Genomic DNA, 16,278 nt, shown 5'->3' with positions numbered 1-16,278 from the left:
TAACTCTTTCAAGCAGGAGCAAGACAGGTAATAGGAACACAAATAGATATTCAACCATCCTCTTATTTAAAAAAAGTCAATACTACAGACCATGACATAATATCTCCATTCCAACTCTGACCGAGTTTAAGTAAATTTCCAATATGAATAGTAAAATATTCTGGGGCTAAATGAAGATTTTAGGACAAAAGGTAACATTAAGCTGTGTTTTGCTTTAAATCTTTAAATTTAATTTGATGTCTAGTGTAACGTCACCAAAAAATTTAAAAAGGCAAGGTTTAAATGCAAGTAAATAAAATTGAGACATATTACCGATTTTCATGAATAAAACTTTAATTATCCAAACTCATCTGGGAACAGATTTTCTACATATATCCACTTCTAGATAACAAAGTTTGCCATATGATGGAAATCATTTTTCGCTGTATCATGTACTTCCTGGAATTTTTCTCATCAAGTTACGGAATAACCTGTCTGCGCTGGGGCTCTTTGCGATAATAAAGTGGGTAGAGCTGTTGACACTGCCCTCAATGTCCCAGATTGTAATATGGCTTTGGTTTTGTAACCTCTTCCTTTGATATTCATTGAAGAATACATATTGCATCCTCTTTATTTGTTGCTTCTATCTGCTATTGTCTTGAGAAACCTGAAGAAACAATCTTATTTAAATTATTAAGTTTTTTTTCAAGTCACTCAGTGAGTAACTAGAGATATTTTCGATGGAATTAAAATTCAGGGAATGTGTGTCAGTTATCAGCTTAATAGGTATTGAAGGATTGATACCTGGAGGATTGAATTTCCTGGAAGCTTAACCTTAAACTAAATGAGACACTACTAGGTTACTAAATATGGATGAATGGCTTCTATTTTCCTTAATGATAGAAGAATTTAGAAGAAATATGCCAAAATCAGAGGCAGAAGATCTGTGTTCTAATGATACACTGAGTAATAGACCTGAGTTTCCTAAAGCAATAGCATGTTGTAGTAGAAGTGTGTCATATTGGGAGTGAAGAGATTTAGAGTATAGACCTCTATTTCCAGCCCCCTCACCCATCAGTGGCGTGACTTTGGCCAGAAATTTACCTTCTCATTGATCTTATTCCCTTACGTCTAATAAAAAGAAGTATAACTAGATGAACTCTAAGGTCCTTCCAGCTCCAAAAGCCGTTAACAAACCTCATGAGGTCCTGTGAGAGATTGGAGATTACCAGGAGGAATCTCTCCTGATAGTATGGGATATACAAAGTTACTGATGCTATGTAGAATGAAATGAAGCCTATAAGTACATAGTCAAAAGAGAACAGAACCTATGAGTCAACTTATAAGTCATCTCTTCTAGTTGATAAAATCTGAAAAGTATCATAATAATAATTCTTCTCATAGCTGATGCCATTGATATAATTTTAAAAACTTAAGCTCCTTAAGTCTAAGTGCTTAATTACCCTTTTCAAATTAAATGTATATGTATACATGCATATTTAGGGCCCTGAGTCAACAAGAATACCTTAAAAAATTCTGTAACCTCAACTGAATTATATCCTTTGGGTCTGTCAATTGACATTTCCCTCTGTTGAGAAACTTGTTATATGCTTATTGGGGTACCAATATCAGTTAGCTCTACTTTTGGGATTAAGAACTGTGGTGGTGATGAAAATATAAAAACTTTTTCTCTGGTTGGCTTGACCCTAAGGTTAATGAGGACAAGAAAAAATTATGTCTAGGGATTAAGAGTATTTAATGTATGATCTGTACATTGTAAATGCAAAGTTTCCCTTACAGAAAGGCCTTATTCATGATAGGGGCACAACCCAATAATACAGTTAGGATTCATCTGCATTTCTCCTCTTCAACTTGATCCAGATGCCTTTAGTTGGACGAAGAATCAGCTCTCCTGACAGACCAAGCTCTTCTCTTTTCTGGTTGGATTCTACCCAAAAATGCCTCAGGATGCAGGAAAGAATGGTCTTTTCTTCCATCATGGCAAATCTTTGACCTTCAAATTAATGTAAATAAATCACTTTAATTATATATATTTCTCAAATGTGAGAAAGAACAGATCCTAGCAGAGGAAGAAAGCAATGGTACATTTTCACAGTAGGCCCTGAAAGAAGCAGAATCACCTGGGATGCTTGTTAAAAATGAAGATTCTTGAGTGCCTTTCCGCAATCCCACCCTGTGCAGCTGAATAGCTGAGGTGGGCTGGGAATCTGTATTTTTCCAGCACCCTGAATAAGTCCTGGGCTCATTGAAGTATGAGAATCTCTACTATAGAATGCTTTCTTAGTGGGCCTTTAATGTAATATTCTACAGCATTACCAAATATGTTTCAGGACACAGGTACACACAGAGGAAAAACTATGTGGGAACATAGGGAGAAAATAGCCATCTCCAAGCCATGGAGAGAGACCTCAGCAGAAACCAGCCCTACTGACACCTAGATCCGAGATTTCTAGCCTTCAGAACTGTGAGAAAATACATTTCTGTTGTTTAAGCCACCCAGTCTGTGGTACTTTATTATGGCAGCCTTAAGAGACCAATCACTTTATGACAGTCATATTTGAAATCGATAAAATATAGTAAAGTGGAGAAAAAAATACAACAACTATTTAAAAAAAAAAAAAACTTGTCCATGAGATACTACATCTCAAAGAAATTCTTCTGAGAAACCCACTACCATGTGGGCCTAAAGGTCAAACCAATTGTGAATACAAACCTATACAGTTTCTGGGTCCAGCAGAGAAGGGCACATATGCATATGGATGGCGTCCTTTCACATTCTCGGGAAAGAATCGCTCTGGCTTGAATTCCTCAGGATCTGGGAAGTATTTTGGGTCCCTATGCAGCGCATAGGGCACAATGAGTGCTTGAGAACCCTTCACAATGCTGTAGCCCCCTGTCAAGATGTAGTCAATATGCATGAGAATGAAAGCAAGGCAGACATTAAAAATCCACTCTCCCTACCACTTTAATTACAGAACTCTTACCAATTTCGCAATTTTGATTAAGGTAACGGGCAATGATAGGAACAGAAGGAAAAATACGAAGGCTCTCCTTAATAACACATTCCAGATATTTAAGTTTCTTCAGGTCTTCTAAGGTAGCAGGACGATCAGACTTCCCTGATTAAACACATGAAATAAAATTAAATGAAAGAGTTATTTGGGCTTGGGGGATAAGACATCAAAGAAGTCTATGTTAGTCAATACACTGAATGTCGAATTCCCACAGCTAAAGTAGACTCTCTAATATTATAGATAATCAAAATAAAGATAATCAAAACATAATATACTAAGTAAAAGAAACCAGACACAAAAGGTCACATATTGTATGATTAAATTTCTAGGAAGTACTCAGAGTAGATAAACCCATAGAGATAGAAAATAAATTAGGTGTTGCCAGGGGCTGAGGAAAAAGGGAATGGGGAGTGGCTGATTATGGAACAGGGTTTCCTTTTAGGGTGCTGAAATGTTTTGGAATTAGATGGAGGTAATAGTTGCACAGCACTGTGAATGCACTAAATTCTACACTTTAAAATGCTTCATTTTGAGTTCTCAGAGCTCCTTCCAGAAGTGCATCATTTCTTGGGTCAGGTTCTTGAATCAGAGCATAGCCCCCAAATGCCCTTTGTTCCCACCCCCCAAAAAAACCAAGACTGCCTTCCACCTACAGGCTGGAGGAGACATCAACCTCTCTGTATTTGCCAGAGGGAGAAAAAGAACAGCAAGAAGCAACTGAACATATTGATAAAGTACAAATTGAAACAAACTGACTTAATGCACAAACCAGGGAGATTTTGGAGGTAGAACAGAAATATAACGAACACCACCAATCATTTTTTTCAGAAGAGATTGTAATTAACTGCCAAAATCCCAAATTTTGGGGTAACAACATTCGCCAACTATCCTTCAGCCTGCACTGCCTGGGAGGTACAATGAAAAGGCACTGTGTTCTTTGACCAGAATTGAAGTGACAGAAATTGAAAATATTAAATCAGGTCACCAAATAGATTTCCACTTTGATGAAAACCCTTCCTTTGAAAATAAAGTTCTCTCCAAAGAATTTCATCTGAGTGAGAGTGGTGATCCATCTTCAAAGTCCACAGAAATCAATGTTGAGCTCTGGAAAGGATTTGATGAAATGTCCAACTCAAATGCAGAATAAAGCCAGTAGCAAGAGGCAGCATGAGGAACTAGAGAGCTTTTTTCTCTGTCTTATGGCCATTCTGAAGCAGTGCAGCTGAGTTGGGAGAGGTCATCAAAGATGATATTTGGCAAAATGCAATAATACAGCATGCCTTGGTTCCTGACATGGATGATAAATAAGGGGAAGGAGAAGAAAAAGATGATGATAGTAAAGAAAGAGCAGGAGAAGAGGGTGAGGATGATGATGAAGGAGAAGGAGGAGGACGATTGAAAGATAATGATAAAGAAGGGAATCAGGATGAGGGGGAGAAAGGAGGGGAGAATGAAGGAGATGACTAGGGAACACTAATGGATTCTCACCTTTTACAAATTTTCTCCAGTCCCTGGATGCAAGTAACAGTCTCCACCCACATACCCCACTCCGCCTTATACTCAGTCACTCTGCCCGTCAAGTTTCTAGTCTCCTCTTTGCACCCTGGTTCTCAATTTATTGGGTTGTCGGAAAAGTCATGACTTTTTAATCTATTTTTTTCAAAGGTCATTTATTTATATGAAGAACAAAGATCAATCAATGATATATTGCCCATTTTGTTCGATAACCTTCTGCCATCTTTCAGTGAGCTTCATAATTCCTCATTCATAGAAGGACCTGTCTTTATTTGCGAAAAACTGAACAAGGTGCTGATTTACAGCCTCATCTGAATTGAACGCTATTCCATGCAAGGAGGTTTGAAGAGAGCGAAACAAGTGGAAGTCTGATTGTGCAAACTCAGGCAAGTATGGTGGGTGTGGCAACACATCCCATCCAAGCTCCAATAATTTTTGACAGGCGATCAAACTTGTGTGTGGTCTCGCGTTGTTGCGATAGAACACAGTTCCTTTACAATTAACAAGCTCTGGACATTTCTGGATGATGAATTCATTCAAACTGTCCAAGTGCTGACAGTACACATTCAAATTGATTGTTTGGTTCCTCGATAGGAGCTCGAAAAACACGACACCTTTAAAATCCCATCACACTGACAGCATAACCTTCTTCTGATGAATGTCTGCTTTCCATGTCGTTTGAGGCAAATCATCACGTCGGGACCAAGACAATCCACTTCTCATCATCAGTTATCAGTCACTTCAAAATAGGATGGTTTTCCTCATGTTTAATGAGCATATTGCAGGTGTTTATACGTGCCGTCAAATGAACCTCTTTGAGTTCATGCGGAAGCCAAATATCGAGCTTGCTTATGTATCCCAGCTTCTTCAGGTGGTCGTGAGCACTTAAATGATGGATGTTCAATGTTTCTGCAATCTCTCGTGTTGTGTAACATGGGTTTGACTCAATCAATGCCTTTATTTTGTCGTCATGAAACTCAGTGGGCCTCCCTGACCGAGGAGCGTTATTGAGATCAAAATCACCAGCATGGGATTTCGTGAACCATCATTGGCACTGACATTCTTGTAAAGCAAAGTCACTGTAAACTTTATACAACTTTTCACAAGCTTGACTCACGTTCTTCCCTTTATGGAAGTAAAACAGTAAAATATGGCAAAAATGCACAGTTTGGTCTTCCATTTTCAACTTGTTGTAAAATCTCCAAAACTCAACCAAATAGCTCAATTTTTTTTTTAGAGTGAAGCTAGCACTGTCAGCTGTCAAATGACATAGCAACAAGACAGATGAGAATGACCCTAGTACTTCCAAAAATGAACTAGCGCCATCTGTGGCAAACATGCTTCATGACTTTTCCAACAACCCAATATTCGGGGGAAAATACCTTGAGCAGAATACTGGTGAAAGAATTTCTACTTCATTCTGTTCCAAATTCATTTTTATCCCTTCCTGACTCAACAAAAGCCTTATAGAATCAACATCACAATGTTGGAAAAAACAATTTTTTCTGTGGGAAAAAAGAAAAACCTTCTGTTCCCTTAATCTGCTGGGAGCTGGAGGGTGCTCAGCCCTTGTGTAGTAGAGTGCAGAGAATTCTAGGCTTTTTCCTTCTTTTTCTGTATACTGGGCTCAGAGATTACACTGTGAATCTATGTGAATACAGATAGTTAGCATGTACCAATACGCTTCTGTCTACTTTCTCTTGCATAAAATTTTTTATTAAAACATTTAAAATTAGGTTTATAGAAGGTCAGCAAAAGGTGGGTTTGAGACATTTGGGTGGGTTAAGTGGGTATTTTGAAAACATGGCTTCTCCATTGGCATGTTTAATTTGATGGTTAATGGATATCCTTGCAGTTTAAGATGACATTTTTAAAATAAAAATTCTCTCTTAATGATGACTTGAGCCCTGCCACTCAATGGGAGAACAGCAAACCTGTACAATGACATGCTTTACTGTAATTTTGTCCCTATTTATTTTTAAATTTTCTTTTTCTGTCACTGGAAAGAAAAGATAATGTTTAGTTTTCAATATTAAAATTGTATGAGTTGCTTTATTACACACACACACACACACACACACAGAGCTTAATTTTATGTTATATGAAGTTTACCACAGTAAAAAATAAATAAATAACAAAAGTAATTAACACTTGCATCTCAATATCCAAAGATCAGTTGCTCAAAAAATCTTAGAACTAATACTGGAGAAGCGGGGGCAGGGGGGAGGGTGACAGAAGAAAAAAGTGAGTCACAATTAGCAAAAGAATAAAGGAGCAGCAGAATAAAGATTCTAGTAATAATGGTGTTACTAATTATGAGAGATCAGAAAGCATTTTGGAGACCAGCAATAAGCTAGCAATTGTAGAGGATACAAATATGTGAACACATTCCAAAAGAAGTGTGAGGTTTTAGAATACTAAATTTACCCACTGGAGGCGATATGAGAGAAAATAAAATTGATATGAAAAACATAAAATAACTGAAACAGAGCCAAGAAGTTTAGATTGTCTCCAATATACAAAACAGTCTTCCCTCTTGATATAAAATTCCAGCCCTCAAAGAATCTAAGCATGAAATTACTTTTCCAACTTTACCTCTCAACACATCTCCCAAATGTCCGGTACCTCAGTAGTTACTATTGTCCTCCAAACGTTTCCACTCTGCCATTGTCTATCTAGCTCCCCTCTTTCTAGAATGCCTTCTCCTTCCTCTTTTTTTCCTTTATTTCTCCTTCCCCACTTCTTTTCTTTATGAAAATGCATCAGATGCCATTTTGTTTGTTGGCCAGACCAATCTTTCTTTTTATTTTCCTTCCAGCTATGGGAAGCCATGTGACATGTGATTAAACAAAGGATAAAATTGATGGCACAATGCATAGCCTTTTTGTGGTAGGCTGATCATGGCTCCCAAATATATCAGGTCCTAATCTCTGGAATCTGTAAATGTTACCTTCTTTGGGAAAAGGTGCCTTTGAGGATTTTATTAAGAATCTTAAAATGAGATTATCCTGGATTATCCACGCGGGCCCTGAATGCCATCACAAACGTCTTTATAAGAGAAGCAGAGGGAAATTTTACACACACACACACACACACAGAAGAGAAAGGGATGTGAAACTGGAGACAGAGGTTTGAGTGATGTGGCCATAGGCCAAGAAATGCTGGCAGCTACCAGAAGTGACAAGGAATGGCGTCTCCCCTAAGCCCTGCCAACACATTGATTCAGCTCAGTCACACTGATTTTGGATTTCTGGCCTCCAGACTGTGAGAGAATAAATTTCTGTTGTTTGAAGCCACCCAGCTTGTAGAAAATGTTAGAGCAGCCACAAGAAACTAATATATCTCTCATGTCTTCCTCTCCTTTCTTCTTGCCTTAAAGATAAACATGAGACCTGGAACAACAATCAAGAGAACAAAAGCCATGATGGTAAAGATGACAGAAACAAAAAGAGGAAGCTTGGGAATCTGATGGCATCCCTACTGGCATCAGCCTAGGACTCCACCTATAGATTGCTGGTTGTATAGTAGAAATTTATGTCCTGTCAGCTTAACCCATCTTTTCTCTCATTTGTAACCAGAAGCAATCCTGTATGAAACCACTTTCCTTGACCCCTCTAACTAGCTCCACCTGCTCCTGTCTGCTATCAAATAGTACCTTCTTCATATCACTCAAGCTCACAGCCATGACTTGAAGCTTTACATGCAATGTCTGTTTCATCTATTAAGCAGTGAGATCCTTGAAGAGAGCGACATTTATCTAGCCCAGTGCCGTCGCATGCCAGGAGATTGGCAAATACCTATAAATGAAGGGATGAGACCTTGCAAAGACCAGTCCTGGGAGGAATCCCATGTGGAAGCCTTCCTGCTTATGACAGTGTCTTTAGGACAGATCCTACTGCACATTCTTAATGAGTAAGAATGACATTTGCTTACTTGAGACCCACAGTGTAACTAGTGAAGAGGCCAAACATACCAAACACTTCATCCAGTTCATTGTCCAGCGTTTTCTGGACTTCTGGATTAGTACCCAATAAATATAAGGTCCAGTTTATTGCAGCGGCGGTGGTATCATGGCCCTACAAATGTAAGAAAAAAAAATAGTTTAAAAAGCAGAGTTCCATGAACATCAGGAATGCTAACTTTATTTTGAATTGTCTCTGGATTTGACAGCTGTGATGTAACCCCAGAACATAACAGATTAATTTTGTGCAATATTTCACCTTGATGAGAAGCAAACAAACAGAACAGCCCCTTCAAAGTAGAGGCAAGTAGAGGCCTCTGCTTAGAGAGGCATTTCAAGGATACACCAGTTGCATATTTGGTGAGAAGTGGCTGGGCCGAGCTAAGAAGAGGCATTCCAAGGAAACTAAGTACACTAGGCCTTTTTTTAAGGGACAAAAAGTCTCTGACTTTCCTAAGCCAACTTGTCAGATCTGTACTTCTCTACCTTCTCCCATTGGTAAGGTAGGCAAGGAGTGTATGTGTGGTTCTGAATAATATTCTCCACATCAAGATGTTGATAAATAGTCTCATTTAATCCTTGCTGAGTTTTAGGCAAAATACTAAACACTCTGCGGAAACTAAATCAATTATTCTTCACAAAAACTCCATGGAATACTTGATACTGCTATTCACATTTTAGAGATTAAAAACTGAGACCCAAAAAGAAGCTAAATGACTTTCCCAGAGCCAGATAGCTTAATAAGAGGCAGAGACAAGACTAGAACCCTTGGAATGTCTGATGCAAAGCAGAGCAGACACTCTCCCCTCCTGGGAGTGTGGGGGGGGGGTCTAGGGAAAGAAGACCCCAGCTCTAATACTAATATTAACACCGTGAACAACTTTATTCTCTGCCCACTCACTGTATTAGCCCCTTATTTCTTATTTTCATCTTACCAGGACATTTTCACATGCAAAGATGGTATGTCCTTCAGAAAAAACAACAACTGGAAAAACAATAATAATATTAGTGCTCTATGAATAAGACTTTTAGGAAAAAAGAGGGAAAATAAATGATCTCCTGTATGGGAGATCTTCCATTTCCATTTTCTCTGTGTGACACAAGTGATCATTGTAATATTTCATTCTCGGGGCAGAAATCGCCAAAGCACCTGTTTTATAAAACAGCTCCTAAAGTTGAACTATTGAGAATTATTCGCAATTTTCAAAAATATATAGTTTACAAGTCTTTGATATTGGTGTGTCATTGTATTTTCTTACACTTGCAGTTTCTTTACAGAAATGATTCTGAACTCCAGACAAGGTCTGGCCCAGTTCTCTCAAGTGATTACCAAAGTCATAAAAGGAAGTGCTCTTGCTAAATAAGTTTTAATACTTGGTTGTCAGGAAAGTCATGATTTATTTTTGCAACGAAGAACAGAAAAAATATGTCATGACTTTTCCGACAACCCAATACCTTTTTTTGAATTTATAAGTGGAAGCCTGACCCAAGTGTGTAAGACAAGTTGCTGAATTTCCTGTTTCATTTTCTCTCCTACGTGAAGACAGCAAAACATACAGACAGGGTTGACAGAAAAACACTGGTAGAACCGGGAAGGGGCAAAAACCCTAATATCTAATGCTGTCACCTGGAGTATGAATGGCACGGCAGCAATAGCCTTACGGAGGAGGTCACAGTATTATAGTCACACATCGTAACCCTCCTATTTTATGCGAAGAAAAAAAAATTAGAGTTTCAAAGAATGTTAGAGCTAGAAGAAAGAGGTCATTAGTTTGGTTGTTTTCATGAAAGTGAGAGGTTACTGGTAGGAGATGGATGTGTGTGTGTATGAGTATATGCATGTGTATGTGTGAGTGTGTATGTACATGCACGTGTGTGTGTGTGCATGCATGCATGCAGGTAGAGATGTAAGAAAGTGTCTCCACTTCAACATCAAATAATAGCCAATGTGTGCTGCATGCTTCGTGCCAGGCAAGATTCTAGGTGCGCTTTAGAAATCATTCATCTAATCATCATAACTATTCTGTGAGGCCCATGCTACAACAATGAGGACACGGAAGCCCAGAAATGCCAGAGGAGGTGCCCGAGGTCCCACCTCTAGTACAGGTGAGAGCTGGGATTTGGCCCCAAAGCCCCCATGCTTAACACCTCTCCACTTTTCAGCTAATTAGATATTCATTTTTCTGCATAATGTATCTTTTCAGTACAGTGCTCTGCTTAAAAAAAGAAGTTTACAATCCCTGATGTGTCCATCTCTCTGTTTTACACCTAGGGAAATTCTGACAGAGATTTGGGATGACTGGACCCATCTCATATGGCCAGTCAGCACAGAGCCAGGGGACATCAGATCTGCAGCCCCTTAACACAGCTTGCTTCCTGCTGCAGAGCCTTGCTCCCCGAGGAGGAAAGCTTGTGCACACAGACAGCTGTGGGCAGAGCAAACACCATGTGTAGCATGCAGTCTGTCATCTGACACTGCTGGTGCCTTTCTCTTTCTTCCACTTTCAGGACATTCCACAGGGTGCTTTTCAAAGCCATTTCTTTATCTTTGTTTGGCAATCCACTCCACATGTTGAGGGACTCAATCTTTGTAATATTTAACAAAGAATTATCTTTGCAAAAAATTCATTGTTTTTTTTTTACTGTGAAGACCAGAAATCCCTACAGAATCACAAACTGGTTAAATTCTCTATTGGGGGGTTCTTAGTATCTTCTTTAGTTAGGGCAGCTCACAGCAGTAGCTAAACACTCATATTTAGAACTTAAAAAAGGAGGGAGTGAAGAAACAGACTTGTGAGTTTCAGAGATAAAGAGGAAGCAGGAAGCAGGAAGCAATATGGAGAACAGAGGGCAATTTCTGGCTGTTCTTCTGCTTGGAAAAGTTTGATGAGCCTTACGTGTCCTTGAGAAAAATATGTGTCTACCGTTGTACTCACCACAAGTCAAAAGCTTTTTCTGAAGAAGAAGGTTGATCTGGTATTTAATCAGGGTCTTAAATTTCATAATCTCTAATTACAGTATAATGACTCTTCCTCAGTTATATTAAGCTACTTTAAAATTTGAATCAACTTTAAAAAATCATGCTCAAGATTCTTTAAAACAAGTGGAACTGGTTTAATAACACTTGAAATTAACATGACAATACAAAATACCTCAAACATGAAAGTGTCCACTTCCTCTCGAATATCTTCATGACTTAGTTTTTTCCCCTCATCATCAGTCACATTCAAAAGCAAGTCAAGAAAAGCCTTGCGTTTATTTTTGAAGGTAGTGCCCTTGTCATCACCTTTACATTTTTCATTTCTCTTTATTTCATTGGCCCGTTCAGTGATGACCTGTATGATTTAAACAATCACATGTTTTTGTTTGGAATTTGATATAGCATACTAATATATTTTCCTATGAAAATATACTAGCCTCTTTAATTTTTTCTGCACCTTTCCTGTTCTTTCTAACTCAACAATAACTTAGGTTTTCGTGAAACCGAAGTAAATCTCCCTGTTAACATTTTTAAGGCCTTACTTGATAAGACTTCTAAAGATAAATTTAATGCCAGACAAATTCATGATTTCCAAGGGCTATTTTTGCAGGTTTTCCAACATGGGAATAGAGTAGTTATTTACTAACTAGTGCCCTCAAGATCTGAATGAGTTAATGAGAAAAAGTTTAGGTGGTGGAGAGAATGCAATCAGTATGTAAAAGACTAATTAAAGGTCACTCTGTTGTACTGGAGCTAAGACTCACTCTGTATGCTTGCTGTTCCTTCTGCCTAGAATGCTTTATCCTTGGACGCCAGCATGGCTGGCTCCGTTGCGTCTTTCAGGTCTCTGCTTATTGTCACACTATCAGAAAGACCTTCCCTGAGCATTGCCACTCTAGTCCCTAGCACTCATTATCTTCCTGAACCTACTTCATTTTTTTCCATTTCACTTACCACCTGACATTATGGCATTTGCTAATTAGTGTCTTTCTCCTCCAAATTGAATGTACCATCCATGTAGCAGCAAGTATGTCTTTGTTCATTGATATATTTTCAACTTTTAGAACACCGCTTGGCATTTTAAGAATGTTAGCTAGATATTTGTTGAATGAATAAAAGAATAAAAGCCCATAAACATAATTTGGTTATAGATTTCAACTTCCTTGTCTTATCAGGCAATTGACCAAACCTTCCACTAAGTGGTTTGAATGAATAGATCCCAAGTTCTGTGAGGGCAAAACACCATCTCTTCTTTTATTCTTGGTGGAACCCCTAGTGCCTAGTGCTCGGTATGCAATTTTCAATATTTATTCAGTATTTATTGTCCATCCAATTTGGAGTTCATTCATTATTGATATTTATATTAACACATGAAATTTGTGAAAAGTGTAACTATACCCATAGAATACAAACTGTTAACCATTCTCCAATTGCCAGGTGATTACACTATACTCCACTGCGGGCAAGTCAATCCAACATCTCTAACATTACTGACTCCGTAACCACTTGATCTGTTCATGCTAGGCAGCACCTTACTGGAAAGAAGCAATTCCAATATATTTTAAACCAAAATTTACAGCAAAGAGTAAATGTATTTACTAAGGCACTTTTATCACTTTTAAGTTATAATTTGATATATATTTTCAATTAATTTTTGCTTTTTCATAAACACATCTTTAACACAGACATCCTGTATCCAAAACAACATTACTATCTCCTTGTTATTGAAAATTAAATAGTAATATCTAGTGAATTTTTCTTTTCCAAGTTAAGATACTACTATAAATGCCCTTTGCCTCTGAAAACTACTGCCTAATCCAAACATTTTCCAGAAGATTCTTGTCTCTTTATTCTTTTAGCATAGCACCCTGTTTGTTAGTAAATAATCATAGCTCAGATCACATTTTGTAATTATTTGTTTATAGACAAACTCCCCTAGTAGATTAACCACTTTCAGGGTAGGGAACATTCATTACTTTATTTCTAATGCTTGTTTGCCACCTAGTCAGTGCTTAATTAATATTTGGTGTATACCTAATTTAAATGTAATCATGCCACCTACTTTTTTCCATTATTATTCAATTCCATTATTATTCAATAATTTCCATTATTAGTCAATTATTTTATAACACACAGGCTCCATGGTCCTACATTGGGTATGCTAACAAAACAGAAAAATCATGGACATATAAAAGTTCTAGAAATGGATAGTGGTAATGGTTGCACGGCATTGTTAATTCACTTAATGCCACTGAATGGTACATTTAAAATGGCTATAATGGTACATTTTACGCAATGTGTATTTCACCACAATAAAAAAAAATTGACGACTTACATTGTTGGTAAAATTATGTACAATCTTTAGGGTCCTTTTATGTTCCCATCCTTCTTTAAATAAAAGGAATGAAAAGTCAAGCCAGAACCAAGGTGTCTTCATTCTTCGATGTACCATATCACTCATCCTATAAATAAGATAAAAATAACATCAGATGATACATCAAAAATGGGTTTTGCTAGAGCACCTATTTGACATCTGGTCTCAATGACAGTAATGTATGGCAATGATGACGATTCACCTTAGAGGCTACTACGAGCTCCATGCTTTATGCTCAACAATAAAGGAATGGGTTGTTGCACCTCCACCGAAGCTTAAAAGATGTGTAGGTTCTTTAGAAGGATGAAGAATCCATTATAAAGCATCCTTACTAGATGGCCATCTGATTTCTGCTTCTGTTTCTCCAGGAAGAGTTCCAGAGTTCCCCAGCAGCCTGTAGCTCCTGTACCACAGGCTGAAATGAAATCTGCCTCTTTTTAGGGTCCACTTATTTGCCACATCACTCTTCTGGAGTGGCAGAAAACTAATTGTCTTCCTCAACAGAAAAGTGCTCATTAAAATCCATCTGTCACACACCTGTCCTGAGTACCTCCCTCGTCATTTCCAGTGACAGAGCAGAAAGATGTCTATATGGTCTCTTCCATTGTGACTGACTTCGAGGCCAGTTCTTCAGAGAGGCCTTTACTGGTCACTCAATCTGTGGGAAATGTTTTCTTCTCGAATGTTAACTTGATTTTTTTCTTTCTAAGCAATTATTAAAACTTATGCTTATATTTATTTTTTTCAATCAATGCTTGTCTCCATTATTCTGTTTGATGGGACACTACCCTGTACAATGATTGACAGATTATATATATGCTAAATAAATATTTGTTAAGGTGAAGTGAAATGAGCAATGGACTTAAAGACAGAATACATTAAATTGAATACTGGCCCTGCCTTTTAATAACTAAATAATGTGAAGCAATTTTTTAAAGTAAAAATGATTACTTCAATTAAAAAATAGTACCTAATCAGTGCAGAAAATATGGGAAAGGACAGTAAATAGCAACAAAAATAAAACACAATAAGAAAGAGAAGCACATACACAAAACAAACAATAATCTCAGCTAACATTCTGGTATAATAGTCTATGAATAATGTTTTCTACCATCATACTAAAAAAATTGTTTTATGCTATCTGATATGAAACTATACCACAAAACTGTAGTAATCAAAACAGCATGGTGTTGGCATAAAAACAAACATATAGATCAATAGAACAAAATAGAGATCCCAGAAATAAACCTACTCCTCTATGGTCATTTAATCTACATCAAAGGAGGCAAGAATTTACAGTGGGGTAAAGACAGTCTAGTCAATAAATGGTGCTGGGGAAACTAGACAGACATATGCAGATAAATGAAACCAGACCACTTTCTTACACCATATACAAGAATAAACTCAAAATGAATTAAAGACGTAAATGTAAGACCCGAAGCCATAAAACTCCTAGAAGAAAACATAAGCAGTAAATTCTCTGACATTGCTCTTAGTGATATTTTTTTATGATATATTTCTTGGGCAAAGAAAACAAAAGAAAAAAATAAACAAATGGGACTACGTTAAACTAAAAACTTTTGCACAACAAAGGAAGCAATCAACAAAATGAATATACAGCCTACTGAATAGTAGAAGATACTCCCCAATGATACATAAGGGGTTAATATGCAAAATTTATAAAGAACTCATAAAACTTAACACCAAAAAAATAAACAATCCAATTTAAAAATGGGCGAAGATCTGAACAGACATGTCTCCAAAGAGACATACATGTGGCCAATAGACATGAAAAGATGCTTAACATCACTAATCATTAGAGAAATGCAAATTAAAATCACAAGGCGATATCACCTTATGCCTGTCAAAATGGCCATCATCAATAAATCAACAAACAAGTGTTGGAAAGGATTCGAAGAAAAGGGAACCTTCATACACTGTTCGTGAGATTGCAAATTGGTGAAGCCACTATGAAAAATGGTTTCAAGTTTCCTTAAAAAATTAAAAGTGAAACTACTTCATGACCCAGAAATTCCATTCCTGGGTACTTATCCTAAGAAATCCAAAACTCTAATACGCACCCCTATGTTCATTACAGCACTATTCACAATAGCTAAGATATCGAAGCAACCCCTGTGTCCATCAATAGACGATTGGATAAAAAAAAGATGTAAAGATGTGATACACACACACACACACACACACACACACACACAGGATGCCAAAAAATGTATACACATTTTAAGAAAAGAAAAAACTGTACTAAAATTGTAATAATATATACTGATAACAAAACATGAATACAAGTCATGTTTGCCTTCTGCAATTAAAGAGGTGTTCAAAGTAGTTACCATCAGTGTCCGGATATTTCTGATTATGGGGAACTACTACTTGAGCAATGTTGACCAAAGTATTCACTTGTATACATTTTTGG

The 16,278-nt window shown here is 37.3% G+C and overlaps 1 protein-coding gene and 1 pseudogene across 1 annotated transcript in view; one reads left to right on the top strand and one right to left on the bottom strand.

The window, feature by feature from the left end:
- Nucleotides 1-305: 305 nt before the first annotated feature.
- CYP4V2 (cytochrome P450 family 4 subfamily V member 2) overlaps nt 306-16,278 on the bottom strand; it is a 25,827-nt gene continuing 9,854 nt past the window's right edge. Inside the window, exons 6-11 of the mRNA XM_019667240.1 lie at nt 13,806-13,932; nt 11,643-11,825; nt 8,503-8,605; nt 2,985-3,119; nt 2,714-2,893; nt 306-1,993 (exon numbers count right to left, since the gene is read on the bottom strand). Of these exons, the coding sequence (XP_019522785.1) occupies nt 1,821-1,993; nt 2,714-2,893; nt 2,985-3,119; nt 8,503-8,605; nt 11,643-11,825; nt 13,806-13,932 (901 nt within the window). The 3' untranslated portion in view covers nt 306-1,820. The remainder of the gene's footprint in view (nt 1,994-2,713; nt 2,894-2,984; nt 3,120-8,502; nt 8,606-11,642; nt 11,826-13,805; nt 13,933-16,278) is intronic.
- Nucleotides 3,481-4,699, top strand: LOC109395840 (protein SET-like; annotated as a pseudogene).

The sequence above is a fragment of the Hipposideros armiger genome, unplaced genomic scaffold (genome assembly GCF_001890085.2).
Source record: "Hipposideros armiger isolate ML-2016 unplaced genomic scaffold, ASM189008v1 scaffold_488, whole genome shotgun sequence".
NCBI classification, from domain to species: Eukaryota; Metazoa; Chordata; class Mammalia; order Chiroptera; family Hipposideridae; genus Hipposideros; species Hipposideros armiger.
Note: the sequence above shows the minus strand (reverse complement) of the source record. Positions and strands in the feature narration are given on the sequence as shown.